Genomic DNA, 18,150 nt, shown 5'->3' on the forward strand with positions numbered 1-18,150 from the left:
GTAAAAGCGTTGGTATCTATGTATATAAATCTAAGTGAATATCACTCATTCACACAAATCCGTTTGAAGAAGAGTTCTAATATCCATCTTGGAGGTTCGTCATACCCATAATACCATGACCCTATATAGTACCCTTCCAATTTCTGCCATGAAGCAGTAGCATCAACATGTAATAAGTTTGAGAAAGATTTGGCAGAGGCAATTAATAATTGGTTCTGGTGTCTGGTGAGCTACATAGAGAAAAACAGTAATCAACTCATAAGGTTTGCACAATTATTGTTTGTCAATTTTTAAATGTATCAAAATGATATTATAATGTATTCTTTTTGAAACGCCATAAACTCAGTTTTTATTTTTTATTGCTTATATGGGTATCTATCTAAATCTTTCTCAAACTTATTACATGTTGATGCTACTGCTTCATGGCAGAAATTGGAAGGGTACTATATAGGGTCATGGTATTATGGGTATGACGATTAATATTACCATTTACACTTACATTAATATTACTGATTAATATTACCATTTACTTACATTAATATTACTGATTAATATTACCCGGACAAGCTCACGGCCCACCTGGTGTTAAGTGGTTACCGGAGCCCATAGACATCTACAACGTAAATGCCGCCACCCACCTTGAGACATGAGTTGTAAAATCTCACTTTTAACAGTACAACGGCTGCCCCGCCCTTCGAACCGAAACGTCCTGCCACAAGTAAAGTAAGTACAGTATAGTAGTACAAGCATCGTGTATTGTTGAGAGTTTTAATATGAGTCGTGGTTCATATTTTATTATCAACAATTAATATTATAAAAAGTATATTTTAATCAAATAGCATAAGGTTAATTTTAGTATTTCGTCGAATTTGTAACAGGTTTCTTTAGGAAACGAATGATAATGATCCTTATTTGATTATCAAGAAAGAAACAGTCGTATCAGAATGAACTTTTGATCTATTCATTGATGTAGTAAACTTGCCGTGTTCATTGAACCACTAAGGCTCAATATATTTGTGAAAGATCTTCGAAGTTTATCGACAACGCAAGAGAATATCCGAGTGTTCAGGCATTGAAAGTTATTGTTTCTTTTAGTTAATAATCTGAGAGGTGTTTCTATTTATGTAGGTCTATATACTGAAACTGTGCCGGCTAAATAAAACTGTATTCGTCCAAAGGAAAGACCAGGGACAAAAGCAAAGTTGGAAAATCAAGCAAACGTTGGTCACGTAATATTTCGAAAGTGTTTGAAGTTTGAATTAAGGTTTAAAGAGTTGTCAGAGGTGAAAAGTCGTGGACGACTTCAATAGTTAGTCTGATAAAATATCGAAGCATCTAAAAATGATGGCCATTACCAAATTTAACTACAGTCACGAGTCAGTGAGGAAATCGTTGAAAGAAAATTTGTCTTAAATAATACAATCATATTCGGTAACATTGTTTATTGAAAATAATAAACATTTCCTTCATAAATTTACATTCATATTTCAGCATCATTTAAACGGTATTATTTTACATTATTTATTTTTATCTACACATTAAAAGCAAGTACTCGAAGTCGTGGTGTCTATAACAAACTTTACAGAACTACAAATGCCGTTTACTTACAAATATATTTACCTAAACAGCATAAACAAATTGAGCCAGGCTGTTGACGTGCGTGCTCTGGCACAAAATCAATGGATTCAGTTTTCCAAATAAATAATTTCGTGAAATCTTATTCGTAAATTCTCTATGAAAATTGTACATACCAAGTGATATAACCAGTATTTTTCAGACGGCGATAGAAAATTCAGAAAATAATGAAAAGAATTTTAAGTGTAAATAATAAATAAATAATTAACAAACAAGCCTTTATTGCTGTTAGATTTTAAGTTATTTAATTAAACATAAAATGATAACAATAGAGGTAAGAAAACTATAAGTTAACTAAAACGTATTCTCTTCATTCTTAAGTACATGTCCCGTAACATAAAATAGGTTATAGCAAACGGTCTAAAAAAATACTTTGGGCCAATTAATGCGAATCGTGACATTTCAATATTAAATGAATTGATCATCACATTTATGGAGTCAGTCAATTTGGAATTTTGACTTGTGTAAGATAGTAATAAATAGAAAATAGTATAGTGATAGGATCTCGTGCTCAGTCTTATATCGTCTCTTGATGAAGACGTTCGGAAAAGAAATATAGTTCGTAAGTCACAAAGAAATATTTAAAACCGGTTTCTTTTTATTTCGGGAATTTCTACAACTATTCATAGCCCGATACATATTTCTACCAAGCTTCTTCAGTTCACCGATAGATGAAGAAGCTACAGGAGCAAGCGAAATTACACCAGACCATTTTTGTTTGCATACTTTTTAGTCTGCAAAGTTTCCGAATTTTTAATTGAGTTAGCAATGTTCTTTGTTTTGTAGTTCTGTGAAATTTCAGTTCAGACTTTACGCTTCAATTTAAGCAGAAATTTTAACTCTTACACACAAAGATACATGTAAGTGTTAATCCTAGTTATTGGCACTTTATTTTAAAATTTATCACTTTTGTTATTTAATTACAAAGATGGTCATATCAACAAAAGATACCCAAGTATTCTAGAAATAAATTTGCTATAGTATAATACTAGAAATATTATTACAGGAATACTTTTATCCGGTTAATTAAACATCATTTTTATTAAATATGTTGATTAGCATATCCATGATAGCACTTTCAGCTGGATTATGATTTATGGTCAGTTTTAGAGAGTACGGCTTGCTCTAAACGCCATGATAATTTGGAGTCCCTAAAACAATCCGTACGATTGGCAGTGAAAATTTTTCCCATGGAAAGAGTGTGTGCTTCTATTGATAACTGGCCTCAACGTTTAAAGGACTGTATTGCAGCCAATGGAGACCACTTCGAATAAGCTTTTTATACTTTAAATTGTTTTATATTTATGTATTAAACTAACACACTGTAAAAGTAATAAATGTTATTTGCCATAGATTTTTTTTTGTTTTCCTTTGTAACAGTATTTATGGCCAGACTAAGCATATGTCCGGGTGTGCTATGCAGGCTAGCTTCATTCAAAACTATATCCCTTATGTATAAACATAATGTACACCTGCCATATGAATACCTATCTAAATGGAGATTCTAGAAGATTATAGCAAACCATCATGAAGACAACGTTTACACCTTAATCAGTTTATGGTTTACAAAGTGCTGATTGCGAAAATTTTGGAAAAAAATCAGTCATTCGTAACCACGAAAATTGTTTTCGAAGCGTCGAAAATAATTTATTAGCTAGTTAAATAGTTTAGTTTATTTTTACTGCAAAATATAAATGTTTTTTTTGCTGTTGTCAACAATCGATGCCGGAGATGCCGTACAACAAAACACCTGACAATGAATACAAACTCTTTTCAAACCTCGTTTTAGTGCTGATAATACCAAGGAAAATAATCATTACAAAGCCGCAGGTTATAAATGATTTCTGAAATGCACTGTGTAAGCTTCGTATGCTTATCAGTGCGTTGCAAAATTCTCACCATCGTAGTTCATAGTAATCTGTAATAAAATAATAAAAAAGCGACGAAATCGGATAAACCTTCAATTATGATTACGTCTTATTTTATTTACACTTACATTCTAGTTAACTTTAATTTATTTACAAGCAGTCATGAATATATATTTGTAAGCTAGGATTTCAATTTCATGGAGATAATCTTTAATAAGTAATGAAATGAGAAAAGTTTATATTATAAGCAACTTGGACGGGTTTTAGAAATATTTTTTAAAACAAAATACATTTTAGTTGTAACGAGAAAGATTCAAGAAATAGTTCTAAAATAATTTCAATTAGATTAAAATATATTTTTGATACGATTAAAATAATAGAGATCTAATTAATTAGTAGACTTATTTTTTAATATTGGAAAAATTTTCGTCATTTCATTTTTGTTTTGTTTGCAATATTAAAAGGTATTTGCTTGGATGAATTAACCAGCTCTCGGCCGACTGTAAATTGGTTATCGAGACCCATAGACATCACAACCCGAATGTCACCATTCACCTTGAGACATGAAGTGGGAACCTCAATTGGATTGTGGATCGGCTGTTTCATAAAGTGCCTTGTGAACCGCCAGCTGATTAGTAAGGTTTCCATCACGGTCGGTCAGCTGCTGATCTTCTTGTGTACCATAAAGCTGTGCTCAGGCCTTAGAGACCAAGGGTGAGGTTCTCGTTTTGAGCCTTGATATCGCGATGACCTTCGACGGGTCTGGAATAAGGCACTTCTGTTGAAGTTAGTAGCTTAGGGTATCACAGTCATTGAGGGCTACTGTTTCGATATCATGATTATTAAGGCCAGCGTTAGACAAGCTTTGGTCGTCTCCCCCACGGAGTTTATCCTGTATCAGTGACATGAAATGGCTTGATGACATGCCTTGCTCTGCCGTGCGGATTACATCACGAGGAATGCGCGACAACAACCACACATAATCAGATGGACCGTAACCTTGTCTGTTTACATTGGCAATAAAAAGGCTTTAAACACATAGTTATATCGCGGCAGAAATATGCAGGAGTCTGACGAGTTTTTGCCAGCACAAACAACAACTGAACTGAACTGTCGACTATGGCAAAGAAAAACACGATGAACTCTAAAACTGATACCTCTTTATTCCGAAAACAAAGCAATTTATAATCACAAAGTTCTTAATGAAAATAAAATAGAAACTGTATTTTAAATGTTGCTTTTGTTAACAAACAAACGAATTAGTTGTCTTTATTTTATTGCTTCGAATTTTTATTGCTTCAAACTTGTAGTAGGTTTTTTATTTTATTACTTAGCTGGGTGGACGACTTCACGATTACTGTGGTATTTAAGTGATTACAACGTAAATACCGCCACCCACCTTGAGATATGAGTTCTAAGGTCTCAGTATAGTTACAACGGCTACCCCACCCTTGAAACCGAAACGCATGACTGCTTCAATACCGAAACCGGCAGGGTGGTGGTACCCATCCGCGCGAACTCAAGCTCAACGATCAAACGCGGTCTTAAATAGACTTATGAACTATTCATATCATTATTTTTAAATGACATTTAATGATTGTAAGGAGTATATTGAGAGTCCGCTCGGGTAGATGCCATAATATCTATTTGTACTGGGATGGGTCAAACGTTTCTTTTAGAAACTTAGGGGCAGCTATACAATTTCCCCTACTCTGTTCGTCCCGGGTGGAGATCAAGCGTCGGGTGAGAGAGTGCAAATGGAGTGGTTTATTGAGTAAGGTCCCTGGGACCGCGATCTTATCCGCAAACCAACAAAACCCACATACTTCGCCCCTTAGGCGCGGAAATTTCTAATAAGGTTCGGCCTCCGCCCAAAAAAAAAAGCTCCAATATTGACACTTAGATCGTAAGTCTAATAGTAGGTGACGGCATCAACGTTGTGATGTGTATGAGCTCCTATAACTACTTAACACTAAGTAAACAAAAGCTCGCATCTATCCAATAAACAAAAACAAAAAAAAACATTACTAGACTGTCCTTCATTTATATAATATAGCGAAACATTATAACATTTAGTGGATAGAATTAAAATAAAGCTTAAATTATAATTTTTGCATAGTATTTTGCAAATATCTATACTAATATTATAAAGAGGAAAGATTTGTTTGTTTGTTTGTATTGAATAAGCTCCGAAAGTACTGAACCGATTTGAAAAATTCTTTCACTTTTTGGAAGCTACACTATTCTCGAGTGACATAGGCATAATCTTTTTTGAAAAAATTAGGGATCCTTACTAAAACTGTAATAATATAACCCAAGGTGTAAAAAATTACCTAAAATATTCTTTACATCGCGTGCCTGCGAAAACTATTCATTATAGAATAAAATAATGTACTACGACTTTGTTGAACACATTATTATTTACAAAAAATGTCGCGACAGCATATGTTTAACTATTATAATTAAGCCGCAAAAGGTGTGCTTTCATTTAAAAAAATAAAACAACGTCAAATATAGCGGGCTGCTAGTAAATAATAAGTGTAATATAAGAACGAATCGGGTTACAATAGCAAACATCACTTCAGTTTAGGACGTATTGTAAACCCGTGCGGGTAGATGAATCTTCTTATGTATTTCAAATCATTGCTGCTTTTTTACAACGGATTTTGAAGTGGTTCTAACAAAAAATACTTATTTTTAGAGGTATTTATTATGAAATAATGAAGAAAATCAAACAGAGGAAATGGTCCTGTAGACTGAATGAATGATTGTTCAATGCCAAAAATATAATTATGAAGTCTTATTATTTTAATTAGAAATGAAATTTCAGAAAATTTGTTCTCATAATAACATTTCCGACAGGGTATAATTTTAAACAAAAGACCCAATTGTTATTTTCTAATTATGACCGTCTATCTACAACACGTTTCGTTCGAACGATTTTTCCTTAATTAATTAATCCTTCATTATAAAAGCTGCTACAATAAATACACAAATTTTGCGAACATCTTTTGTTTTTATACAATTCTTTGTATTCTTAATAAATACAAGACCGAACGAATATCCCTTAGAATATTATTTTTGGTACCAATCTCACTGAAGATACTTTACCTTATAATTAATATTATTGGTGTATTTTCATTAATCTATACAGCTTAAACAAACACATTTACTTGCTACAATATTAAATGCAAAGCTCTTTCGAACGCTTCGACAAACTCAAAGCTTGTAAATACATCACAAACACTATTATTATATCAGCTTGTGTCACTTTTGAATTTTTCGTTTTTACACTAAACTATGCACCATAAGTCAGCTAGGCGATTCAAAAAGCGCTATAGATGTGTTTCTTCGCCTTCAGTGCAAGACAACCTGACCACTTTGGCCTCAGCTAAAACCCCGACTCCTTCTAAGCACGAACGTCTGTTTGCGACAACATCCCTCAGGAACGCTCTCCTGGAGCCAGCTAAATCGGTACCGGTTATGGACCTGGTCAGCTTTCGCAGAGCCGGTAGCTTCAGCGCTTCCTCGTACGACGGAGGCTCGTCCGTCGGAGTTGTTTGCGATCGACCACCGAAAGGGTCTCTCGAGCAGGTCGGCGATAACTCCGTTGAGTAATATAGCGTCGGCTCTCCGTTGGTGCTTCGAGCCTCATTCAGCTGTTGATAGCTGGACTGGTTCGATGATCTAAAGTCTTCAATGATTTGTCGAGCACTGCGAGCTGTTGTTAAAACACCAGCCCATGAACGTCTGTTCTGCTGTTTCGCTTCATCAGTGCGTGTGTTCGAGCTGATGTTGTAACTGGAATGCGTGCTGGCTATACCAGCCCGCGGTCTCCTCGGCGGCTCATCAAACGACAAGGCCTTGACAGTTGGCCGGTTCGGTCGCGTTTCATTTTCAATATCAACTAGTACGCTATTTGCATTTTCATTAATACCCTCCCTCAGAGCTGCGTCTATACGCATCGCTTCAGAGTATGATGGTACTAAGGCACAGTTTCCTCGGATGGCTGCGAATAGTTCTAAGCTGTCTACAGTGGAGGCGTGAGACAAGGGTAATGTCCTGACAGGGCGCGGTGCCGAGCGGAGTGGTGTACATTGCTCGTCCGCTAGGGCCCACGCGTAATTCGTAGCGGTAACAGGCGGCAATGTATCCGAAACATGAGTGTCTATATCGAGCTGACGACTTGGATCTAATTCGTAATTTGTTCCAAATATTTTCGTTATCTATAAAATGGAGAACAAATGATTACTAATATCATGTTAAAAAAATGTCAAATTTGAAAATAAAATCGTAGTCACTCACTGTGTAATGGACATAGGCAGTGTTACATTCTATTAGAATTCTCAGAGGCCACGACAACAGAAGACAAGACAGTGTCCAGAAGAGAATCTGTGATGAATACCATGGACAGTGGTCGGCGTCTCTGCAACAAAAAAATATTTTTGTTTTTGTAAAACAATTAAATTTTTGGCTATAATCTATACTAATATGTATATAAATCTGCAGTGGTTTTTACGGATGTTCCGTTATAACTACTGAACCATGTATCCGATTGACTTGACACTTGGTATCCATGTAGAAAATACATGTGCTTAATGGATAGGCTAATATTTATATGAGTGTTGGGCTCCCTACCTCCCTACCTGTTGCGGGGGCTTCAATGATGAGAATACTTGTGGGGGTGAGATATAATAATGTTAATTTTAAATGCCTAGCGAAGCGGACGGGTACAGTTAGTCAGTCTATAATATCAGTGACAAAGGTACGTACCTGTAAGCTACCATGTATTCCTTGAACGAACTCACTCCAATTAAGTCTAATCCCTCCCTCATCTCCATGAAATCATCGAATCTTTCATGTTCCGCGAAAAATCTCGAACGCTGGTCCTCGAATTCTGAAAAAACTGTACTGTAAGTTTCATACAAAGCGAACCTAGATTAGATTAAATGAAAACTAAGATAGCTTTATTAATGTATACTCAAATTTTAATTGATGTGAATTAAATTAGATTTTGAATTAACGTGAATTATACTAAATTTCCAAATGATGTGATTTTATATTTTAAAAAACCCATTGCTTTGTTATGTGTATTTATGGTAACAGCTTTTTTAATGAAGGATTAATTAATTAAGCAAAAAGTAATTCAAACAAAACGTTTTGTAGGTAGACGTTCATAATTAGAAAATAACGATTTAGTCTTTTGTTTCAAATTATACCTTGAATGAAATTTAATTTCAAATTATAATAACACGACTTCCTAACTACTGTTTTTTGCAACGAGCAATCCTTCATTAAATCAACAGTAATATTTCCTCTGTATGATTTTCGTCAATATTTTATAAAAACTACCTTTAAAAAGGGGTGTTTTTATTTTATAAACACGCCAAACATAACCTTGTAATGTTCTGAACAATACATATAAAGTGAAAAAGGTTTTGAAATCTAAAAGAGTTGTTTAGTAAAATTTACTTAGTAGAGCTCAAAGCTTTTTGTTATAAGATGGTTACTAGAGCTAATGGGCATCGTTACATGCCAAAAAACATGTCTTGAATCGTGAGATTGAATTTTCTATTCAATTAGAGTAAAGAAAACTTTCGCTTTTGATACGCTATGCAAATAACTTTTTTATATTTTATTGCTTAGATGTGTGGACGAGCTCACAGCCCACCTGGTGTTAAGTGGTTACTGGAGCCCATAGAGATCTACGACGTAAATGCGCCACCCACTTTGAGATATAAGTTCTAAGATCTCGGTACAACGGCTGCCCCACCCTTCAAACTGAAACGCATTACTGCTTCACGGCAGAAATAGGCAGGGTGGTGGTCCCTACCCGCGCGGACTCACAAGAGGTCCTACCACCATAAGTTTGCAATGTTATCGATCAGTCTATCACTATTTATTTGTAATAGTGGCCCCACAGTAGTCGAGATTCGACTATAATTAATTGAAATTATAAGTTTAAACATTATTATGGTTCTATTGTCAAACACTATTATATTTCGATAATATAATCACAGTATTCCGCCAAAACTGCACTATAGATCAATAATATTAAAGACAAACAATATTAATATATTTTCTATCCGACCACAGATTTTAAACAATAACAAAAGTTTCCCAATTGACAGTAAACAATGAGTATATTTTTATGTATGTTCTGTGTTAAATACATGGTAGTGTGTGTAATGTTTTCTTTATTGATTTAAAGTATCTTTTATGCATTATTTTTTAAAAAAAATTAGCATTGTGCACTCCTTCTCTATATTCTCTATAAGTGTGAGAAATTTCATACTCCTCCGTCCGCGCAATTTACGTAAAAAGGGATACAAAGTTTTTGCTTCACGTTTATATATATATTAATATATAGATGTTACCACTGGCAGCTTCGATGTTGGCGAAAGCGAAACCCTTGCTGAACCGGACTTTGGTGATGGGCGTCTTGGTGTCCAGCACGAGATTCCTGGAGGCGTCACGTTGTCCACAACAGGCGTGCGCAAATGATGTACTGGCGCTGTGCGTGTTCACTCTCTCGTAGTACACCTGGCGAACGAAATGTATCCAGTGGGACTATATATGCAGGGTCCATTATAAACCGATTGGCTTAAAGCAAAATAAAAAAAACTTACGAAAATCTTTTGTATTCTGTAAAATATATTTTTTTATTTTTTATTGCTTAGGTGGATGGATGAGCTCACAGCCCACCTGATGTTAAGTGGTTACTGGAGCCCATAGACATCTACAACGTAAATGCGCCACCCACCTCGAGATATAAGTTCTAAGGTCTCACTATAGTCACAACGGCTACCCCACCCTTCGAACCGAAACGCATTACTGCTTCACGGCGGAAATAGGCGGGGTGGTGGTACCTACCCGTGCGGACTCCCAAGAGGTCCTACCATCAGTGATTACGCAAATTAGAATTTTGCGGGTTTGGTTTTTATTACACGATGTTATTCCTACACCGTAAAAATCATTGGTAGCTGGCTTTTGGAAGCCGTCGGATAAGACGTCCAGCATTTAAGTTGTAGATGTCTATGGGCTCCGGTAACCAGTTAACAACAAATGAGCTGTGAGCTCATCCACATATCTAAGCAATAAAATATATCGAATACTCGAGGAGAAATTGGAAATCTATTGCGGATTAGGCAAGGCATATAATATCCTTGAGACATTAATCTATATTCGAATACTGTGAGGGTTTGTCGTATCAATGTTACCCCGGTGAGAGATACCCTTATTGAAGCAATACAATTAAATAGGCGTAGTGATACGGTCACGAACTATTTGTGAACCGATGTTGAGACAGATAATCGAATTCATCAAAATTAAATATGGAATATCTACAAATTGTGAATTTCGAAGTCGTCGTGGCCTAAAGGATAAGACGTCCGGTGCATTCGTATCTAGCGATGCACCGGTGTTCGAATCCCGCAGGCGGGTACCAATTTTTCTAATGAAATACGTACTTAACAAATGTTCACGATTGACTTCCACGGTGAAGGAATAACATCGTGTAATAAAAATCAAGCCGGCAAAATTATAATTTGCGTAATTACTGGTGGTAGGACCTCTTGTGAGTCCGCACGGGTAGGTACCACCGCCCCGCCTATTTCTGCCGTGAAGCAGTAACGCGTTTCGGTTTGAAGGGTGGGGCAGCCGTTATAACTATACTGAGACCTTAGAACTTATATCTCAAGGTGTGTGGCGCATTTACGCTGTAGATGTCTATGGGCTCCAGTAACCACTTAACACCAGGTGGGCTGTGAGCTCGTCCACACATTTAAGCAATAAAAAAATAAAAATGCACCTTTCTTTGCAAAATCTCAATATTTCTTTAAATTCACGTCCAAAAGAAGGACGGGATTTAAAAAAAGAAAACGGAACTAAATTAATTTTATTATTTAAATCATCACGACACTGTATACTATTGCTTGCTCATCTTTGTATCTCAGTTTAAATTCAACATTGAATAAAGATCGCATCGGGAGACCAATTATGAAATTCCAACACCTCATCGACCCGAAGAGTTCTTGTTCACCGGCAAATTAATCTTTCAGCCAATTACAGTGCCGTTAAAATAGAAATCAAGTCGAGGCAAAGTTAGAATTTAAATTCGCATCGAAATTTAGATTTACTCGAAGCTATACCTGAGTTGTTGTGTAGGCATCTCCGTTGCGGTATCGGGTGACTTGGCGTTTTCGACGAACGTAGTGATAGCATATCGCTTTCCACCTACAAAAGGAAATTCAAAATGTCTTTCAAATCGATAAAATGTTATCAAACGGTTGGTCACTTTTAAACTGTTATAGATGATGACCGAGCTTTTGATAACGCCATCTTGTTGTTTCTTAATACGGTTAGTTGCCCTCAATTAAGAAAAATAGTATTATTATTCACCAATAGATGTCGGAAAGAGTTGATTATTGAAAACACGAATAAAACAACATTTTCTGAAAATAAATCGTAGCTAGATCGATTTATCGCCCCCGAAATCCCCTGTATACTAAATTTTATGCAAATCGTTGGAGCCGTTTCCGAGATTCAGATTATATATATACAAGAATTGCTCGTTTAAAGGTATAAGATTTCTCCGCTGAAAAAAAAATGCGAACATATCACCACAGCGGATGGCAAAAAGGTATTTTAAAACTGGTAAAATCGAAAAAACTTTTATCGTGCGATTATGGCCTCATTTTTAAAATAGATAAATTTTAATTATTATTTTGGAGACCTAAACAGTATTTCCAATGCTATCATGTCTTTAAAGGTTTCGAATTTTAAATTTAAAAACGCAATTGGAGATGCATGTCGCATGTATTTCGTAATAATGTCTCACTATGTTTCAACTTGAACGCAGGAACATTCCCATTTTAATTAATGCCCGCGATTCACACCCGCAGGTGGCGGCGCTATGGAAAAGCTCCCTTCGTGTATGCCGCAAGTATTTGACAAATAATAACAGAAGGGGAATCCCCCGCGATTTAATTGGAAACTCGTAGGGAATTCCATGAATTTTGTGTGCGAGCTGAAAAATTTGCTTTATAATTTACATTTTTTTGAGAAAGCTTCAGTCAGCTCTTTGTTAAATTATACTAATGTCGTGAAAGTTCTTAGTTTTGTGCCATATAGACGGACTAGCTCTTTTGAATTTTATATAACGACTATCCCATCTAATAAAGCCGAAACTCATGATCACTTCACGGCAAAAATAGCTAGAGCATTGGCACAAACCAGTTTTTTTGTCTACCTATCTGTTTATAGAGTGAAGCAGCTATTTTAGCTTCATCATGGCCAGTGGACGAGCTGAACCAAATCCAACTCGTGCGAATAAAACAATCGAACACCCAAAATAGCAGTTGAGTTGAATGGCAGTAGCTAGACCTATGAGTTACAACCATACGGCCCAAGTTGAATATGCGACAATATTCTGTCCAGAACTAATTTCACCAAAGAGTAAGATAGAAATTTCATAATTTAAATGGAATTTGACTTAATGTCGACTTAATTTCGATGGCATTCGCGTAGTTATCTGTGTAGTAGTAGTAGTAGTAGTAGTATTTAGTAAACTCAACAGATAACCTAAATAAAATAAAAATAAAACTTTGGTCTGTGAACTCGGCAACATCTGTAGACCAACTTCTTTGGCAATATAGATCTATTTTTTCTACTTATTGTTGTAGATAATGATTTAGAATAGTTTTAAATTTTCTTTGTTACATTTTACATAAATAGGCCTTACTTTATTATACATAGGCGGCACTGAAAATTTCGGGAATTAACGAAGTGACACAACATTAATATTTAAAAATGTATTTATTGCTTTTCGAAGTATTCTCCGCGAAATTTGACACATTTTTCCATACGATGGAACCAATCATTGAAGCAACCATTCCATTCGGAAGTTGGGGTCTCCAAAATGGCCGTTTTGTAGGCGTCCACAGCTTCTTCAGGTGATGAAAATCTCTGTCCACGCAATTTATTCTTTATTTTAGGGAAAGTATAGAAATCATTAGGGCTTAGGTCGGGGCTGTACGGCGAATGGTCTAATAATACTATGTTCTCTTGCTCTAAAAACTCTTTTGTTCTGTGCGCGGTGTGAGAACTCGCATTGTCCACCATTTTTTTGGCAACACTCCGTGAACGAACAATTTTTGTTGGCTTTAACTCATTTTCGAACACCCAAACTCGTGACTGGTTTTTTTGTTTCGGGTTCGTACGCGTATATCCAGGATTCGTCACCTGATACAATGTTGTATACAGTATTAGAGGATCCTGCGTGGAATCTTTTGAGAGTTCTGACGCACCAAGTAACGCGAGCCGCTTTTTGCTCTTCACAGAGCGAATGCGGTATCCATCGGGAAAACAACTTTTTTACACCTAATTGTTCATGCAAGATTATTTGTATTTGACTCATGCCAATGTCTAAAGTTGCCTGAATTTCGCGGTATGTCACATGTCGATCTTCCTCAATCAGCTTACGCACAGCATCAACGTTTTCTTGGGTGACTGCAGTTTTTGGACGACCTTGACGGGGATCATCACTGAGCTTGACACGTCCACGTTGAAACTCAGCAAACCAGCGATAAATTGTGGTTTTGGATGGGGCTTCATCACCAAATGCAGAAATCATCCGGTCAACGCACTGTTTTTGTGTTAAACCACTTCGAAAGTCATAATAAATCATCGCTCTTGAATTTTCTCGAGTCAATTCCATTTTCTCAACGACTAAACAAGTTTGACAAAACCTCGCGACAAGACCGAGAATCTTTTTTTAAATAAATAAATGGTATTCGATTTTTAAAACCAAGGAGTTTTCAATTAAAAAGATTTTAATATGACAGGAACAATGGAAATATTCCATTCCCGATACTTTTAGTGCAGCCTCTATAACACTATTATTTAACGGGTTCTTGCCAAGGGCTTAATAATTCCTGATAATTCGGCGATGTAGCAAACGCAAATGATCATATTAGTGGTATCTATTTAAAACCTTAGATTTTAAGGACTACATATTTAAATCTAAAAAACTTCTGATTATAGGTTTCACACCCAGACTTTTCTATTTCAACGTGGACTTTGATTTAATTTGAAAAAATATAATTTTGTATACCGAAGAACAGAACTATATTAACAATATTATTTTATTTATCAGTGAAAGATTTATCACGCAAGCTGCTTCTTGAATGTATAGATTCCTGGGATTATAAATTGGGGTTTCGGGGCGTGATCACTTTCAAATTCAAATTCAAATTCAAATTCAAATTCAAAATCATTTATTTCAACTTGGATGTCATCAAAAACACACTTGTTGAATGTCAAAATGTAAAAGAAAATGTTAACTCTACCACCGGTTCCAAAAAAGCCACAGTCCTGAGAAGAACCGGCGAAACAAACTCAGCGGGCTTTTTTATGTATTTTCTCAACTATTTTCTTCTTTTTTTTTTTAAACAAGAAAACATATTTACAGTATACAAAAAGACAAGTCAAAAAAATACAATTCAAATAAATAATAATAATAATGAAAAATGAAAAGGCCAGGAGCGAACGCCTCATTCCCACGTAGTGCCATCTAGTAAAAAATCCTTAACTTTATAATATGCCTTGTTGCACAAACGTTCCTTGACAGTTTTCTTAAATCTATGAACAGGTAGTAGTTGAACGTTTTGTGGGATCTTGTTGAAAAGTTGTACACCCAGCCCCCTGAAAGAGTTGCTTATTTTCTTAATTCGAGCCGCCGGCAACGCAAGCCTATGTTTGTTCCTAGTGTTCACATTATGCAAATCGCAGACTCTGGGGAATTCTACAATGTTTTTACGCACGTACAATAAATTTTCAAAAATGTATTGGGACGCTAAAGTTAGAATTTTGATTTCCTTAAACTTGTCCCTCAAGGATTCCCTCGGGTGCATATTATAAATAGCACAAATAGCCCTCTTCTGCAGGATGAAAATTGTTTCGACATCGGCAGCATTGCCCCACAGCAAAATGCCATAGGACATAACACTATGAAAATAACTGAAATAAACTAGACGTGCCGTATCTTCATCAGTATACGTTCGTATTTTTTTTTACCGCAAACGCTGCAGATTTATATATTGCGCGCTTTATATATTGGATGACGGATACATTTTATGTTAAATGTAAATTTATAGTGAAGAGATTTTAGAACGCGTATCCGATTCTGATGAATTACCAAACGTAATACAGTCGGATTAAGAGCCGATATTTAACTCATCAAATAAAAGCTATCTAAGTGCTGACTGACAAAAGTAGATGAAATTAATTGTGTTATTCGCGCAAGGGTTTTTTTATTTAAGAGTAAAGCTTCTAGGTAAACAAAAGGTATGTTGTCAATGGAGACGGATTCTGTTCTGGACCTCAATGATATTGTTTTCGTTTGTTAACCAAGAAAATAAAGATGCGGCGACAGAGGGTTCCAAATACCACTTATTTATTTATTTATTTATTTAATCAACAATGTTTCAACAGCACTTAACTAGACACAGGGTACAGAGGATGTTTTTCACAAACATGAGCCAATTAAAGAAAAACATTATGTTTCCAAAAAATGTTAACATGATTAATGAACACAGGTAGTCCAACTAAGGTATAGGTAAGGCAATTAAATAGGTAGATAAATTTTGTCGAATGATAACTTGCAGAATAAGTTTGAATCTGATTGTGTTGTGTCGATGTGTGTAAGTGCGTGTAAGTGCGTGTGAGTGTATAAAGTGGTTGGTTTACATGGACGCTCAGTATGTGATATGTGACTTCATTCTCATTATAACAGTTAAGAAATTGTAGACGAGAATATCGTTGGAGGTGTAGTAGAAGAGTTTGAGTTTCATCGCCGTCTCGCGATAATAACAAAGCCAAGAGCCGTTCTGCTTATTATACTAATCAATTTTGTAAAAAATGTTCATGTTAAGCTTTGAATTTTTTTTTATTTAAAAAACCACTGACACAGTCGCGACACTTCATGCAAATACACAGGACATCTTGCCCCTTAGGTATTGAATTTCCATGTCAATATTATCTCCTGGCAGTGGAATCCTCGTTGTGTTGTGATCATGAACTCAAGTAACCCCTTAACATGAAATGACCTAACCCGATCTGCCTATTATCTTAGCTAATAAATAAATGAATATAAAATATTCCTGACTCACCAAACCCTTGGAGTGGCATTCCTCATTGCATGAACCCTTGCAGATACTGCAGCCACGTCAACTCTCTTCGTCAGCTGGATCCTGGCAGTGCTGTGATAGCACTCGACCAAATAGACCAAATATAATAATAATACGAACGCAATAGGAATGTATGCGTATCCAACGTCGCAGGGTGACTCGCGTACCGTTCGCTTGATGGGGTGCCTGATGGAGAGAAAACTAATTTAGACGTAAAATATAATAGCAATGTTTGTACACTTTTGATCAACACTAGCTATAGCCAAAATTTGGCTGAACTATTATAGATTATACACATTATAGGATCGTCGTTGCCTAAAGCATAACAGGCTCGCTGTAGTTGTATTGGGCGATGTGTTTACCCTTTGTGTTCAAATCCCGCAAGCAAGTAGTATATTTTCTAAGAAAATGCGTACTTAACACGTGTTCTTAAACGAGTTTCAAGCTGAAGGAAAAACATTGACTATAAAATCAAACCCGCAATTTTATGGTATTGCATACATAGATATGTACCGGCATACTGCCTATTTCTACTGTGAAATAATCATGTATTCTGCTTAAACAATTTTTGGGGGGGCAGTGAAGTCGACTCATTCAAAAAATAAAAAGATGTGTGGTGTCGTGGGACACCGGATAGGAACGAAGTTCCTTATTATAAAAATATTAATTTTATGTTTTATCCGAGGTATAAAGAAAATAAAACTGGAGGTTTCGCAACAACCCATGGTCATTCGGTAACGTGCGAACTTATTTTGGTACACTTCATTCACTATTGTTTGCATAAGAGTTAGTGTATTGCGCAAACGAACGCTCTGAGATCGTGGTCAATGAATGATAAAAAATATGTTAGTTTTTGTACGTTATTACGAAGTTAAGTCGTACACTTTGTGCATTACTAATAAAAATATTACGTTACGGACGTTTTTTTCCCGGTTAGGGTACCCCTCCGCATCGTTCCATAAGGAACTTCGTTCCAAAACATTTATAACTAAACGGTTTTTTTTTTTTTTTTTTTTTTTTTTTTTTGTCAGGAGGAAATCGCCGGACTTCCGCCCTTCACTGGGGATGAAGGGCGGGGCATGTCGGAGTCGAACCGACTAAAACCTCCTGTCTCTCAACAACCAACGTCCAAACCTCGCATGAGACAAAACTCATGAAAAGGCAAAAGGGGGGAAAGTGAAGCGTTTAGTGCGGAGCACATCTCTCCCATCACCCTCCCCCTCGGGACGCCGGACTGGCGGTCGTCGGCGCCACGACCACCAGCCCTCTCGGTCGGCAGGCTATCCGAAGCCCGCCTAGATGGCGCCGGTTAGAATGGTCTATCCTACGGAATACCCCGCTGGGTCAGAACCAGCGTGGGTTGAGGATAGCCGGCCTTCCATCACCCGGATGCTCATGCATAAAACGCGTGCAGAGCAGCTTGCACGTCGTCTTCTTAGGCCCCCTTCGCCGGTCCCCAG

General features: G+C 36.3%; 1 protein-coding gene across 2 annotated transcripts in view; it reads right to left on the bottom strand.

Annotated features, from left to right (window-relative positions):
* Positions 1-1,465: 1,465 nt before the first annotated feature.
* Positions 1,466-18,150, bottom strand: part of LOC101742262 (transmembrane protein 151B) — a 76,033-nt gene continuing 59,348 nt past the window's right edge. The window contains exons 3-8 of one of the 2 annotated variants that reach the window (XM_021349392.3): positions 16,673-16,876; positions 11,654-11,738; positions 9,881-10,046; positions 8,277-8,400; positions 7,809-7,929; positions 1,466-7,729 (exon numbers count right to left, since the gene is read on the bottom strand). In XM_021349392.3, coding sequence (XP_021205067.1) covers positions 6,839-7,729; positions 7,809-7,929; positions 8,277-8,400; positions 9,881-10,046; positions 11,654-11,738; positions 16,673-16,876 — 1,591 coding nt within the window. In that variant the 3' untranslated portion in view covers positions 1,466-6,838. Of the gene's footprint in view, positions 7,730-7,808; positions 7,930-8,276; positions 8,401-9,880; positions 10,047-11,653; positions 11,739-16,672; positions 16,892-18,150 lie in introns of both variants that reach the window. The other variant, XM_062673619.1, reaches the window with a different exon arrangement.

This window comes from Bombyx mori, chromosome 18 (assembly GCF_030269925.1).
Source record: "Bombyx mori chromosome 18, ASM3026992v2".
NCBI classification, from domain to species: Eukaryota; Metazoa; Arthropoda; class Insecta; order Lepidoptera; family Bombycidae; genus Bombyx; species Bombyx mori.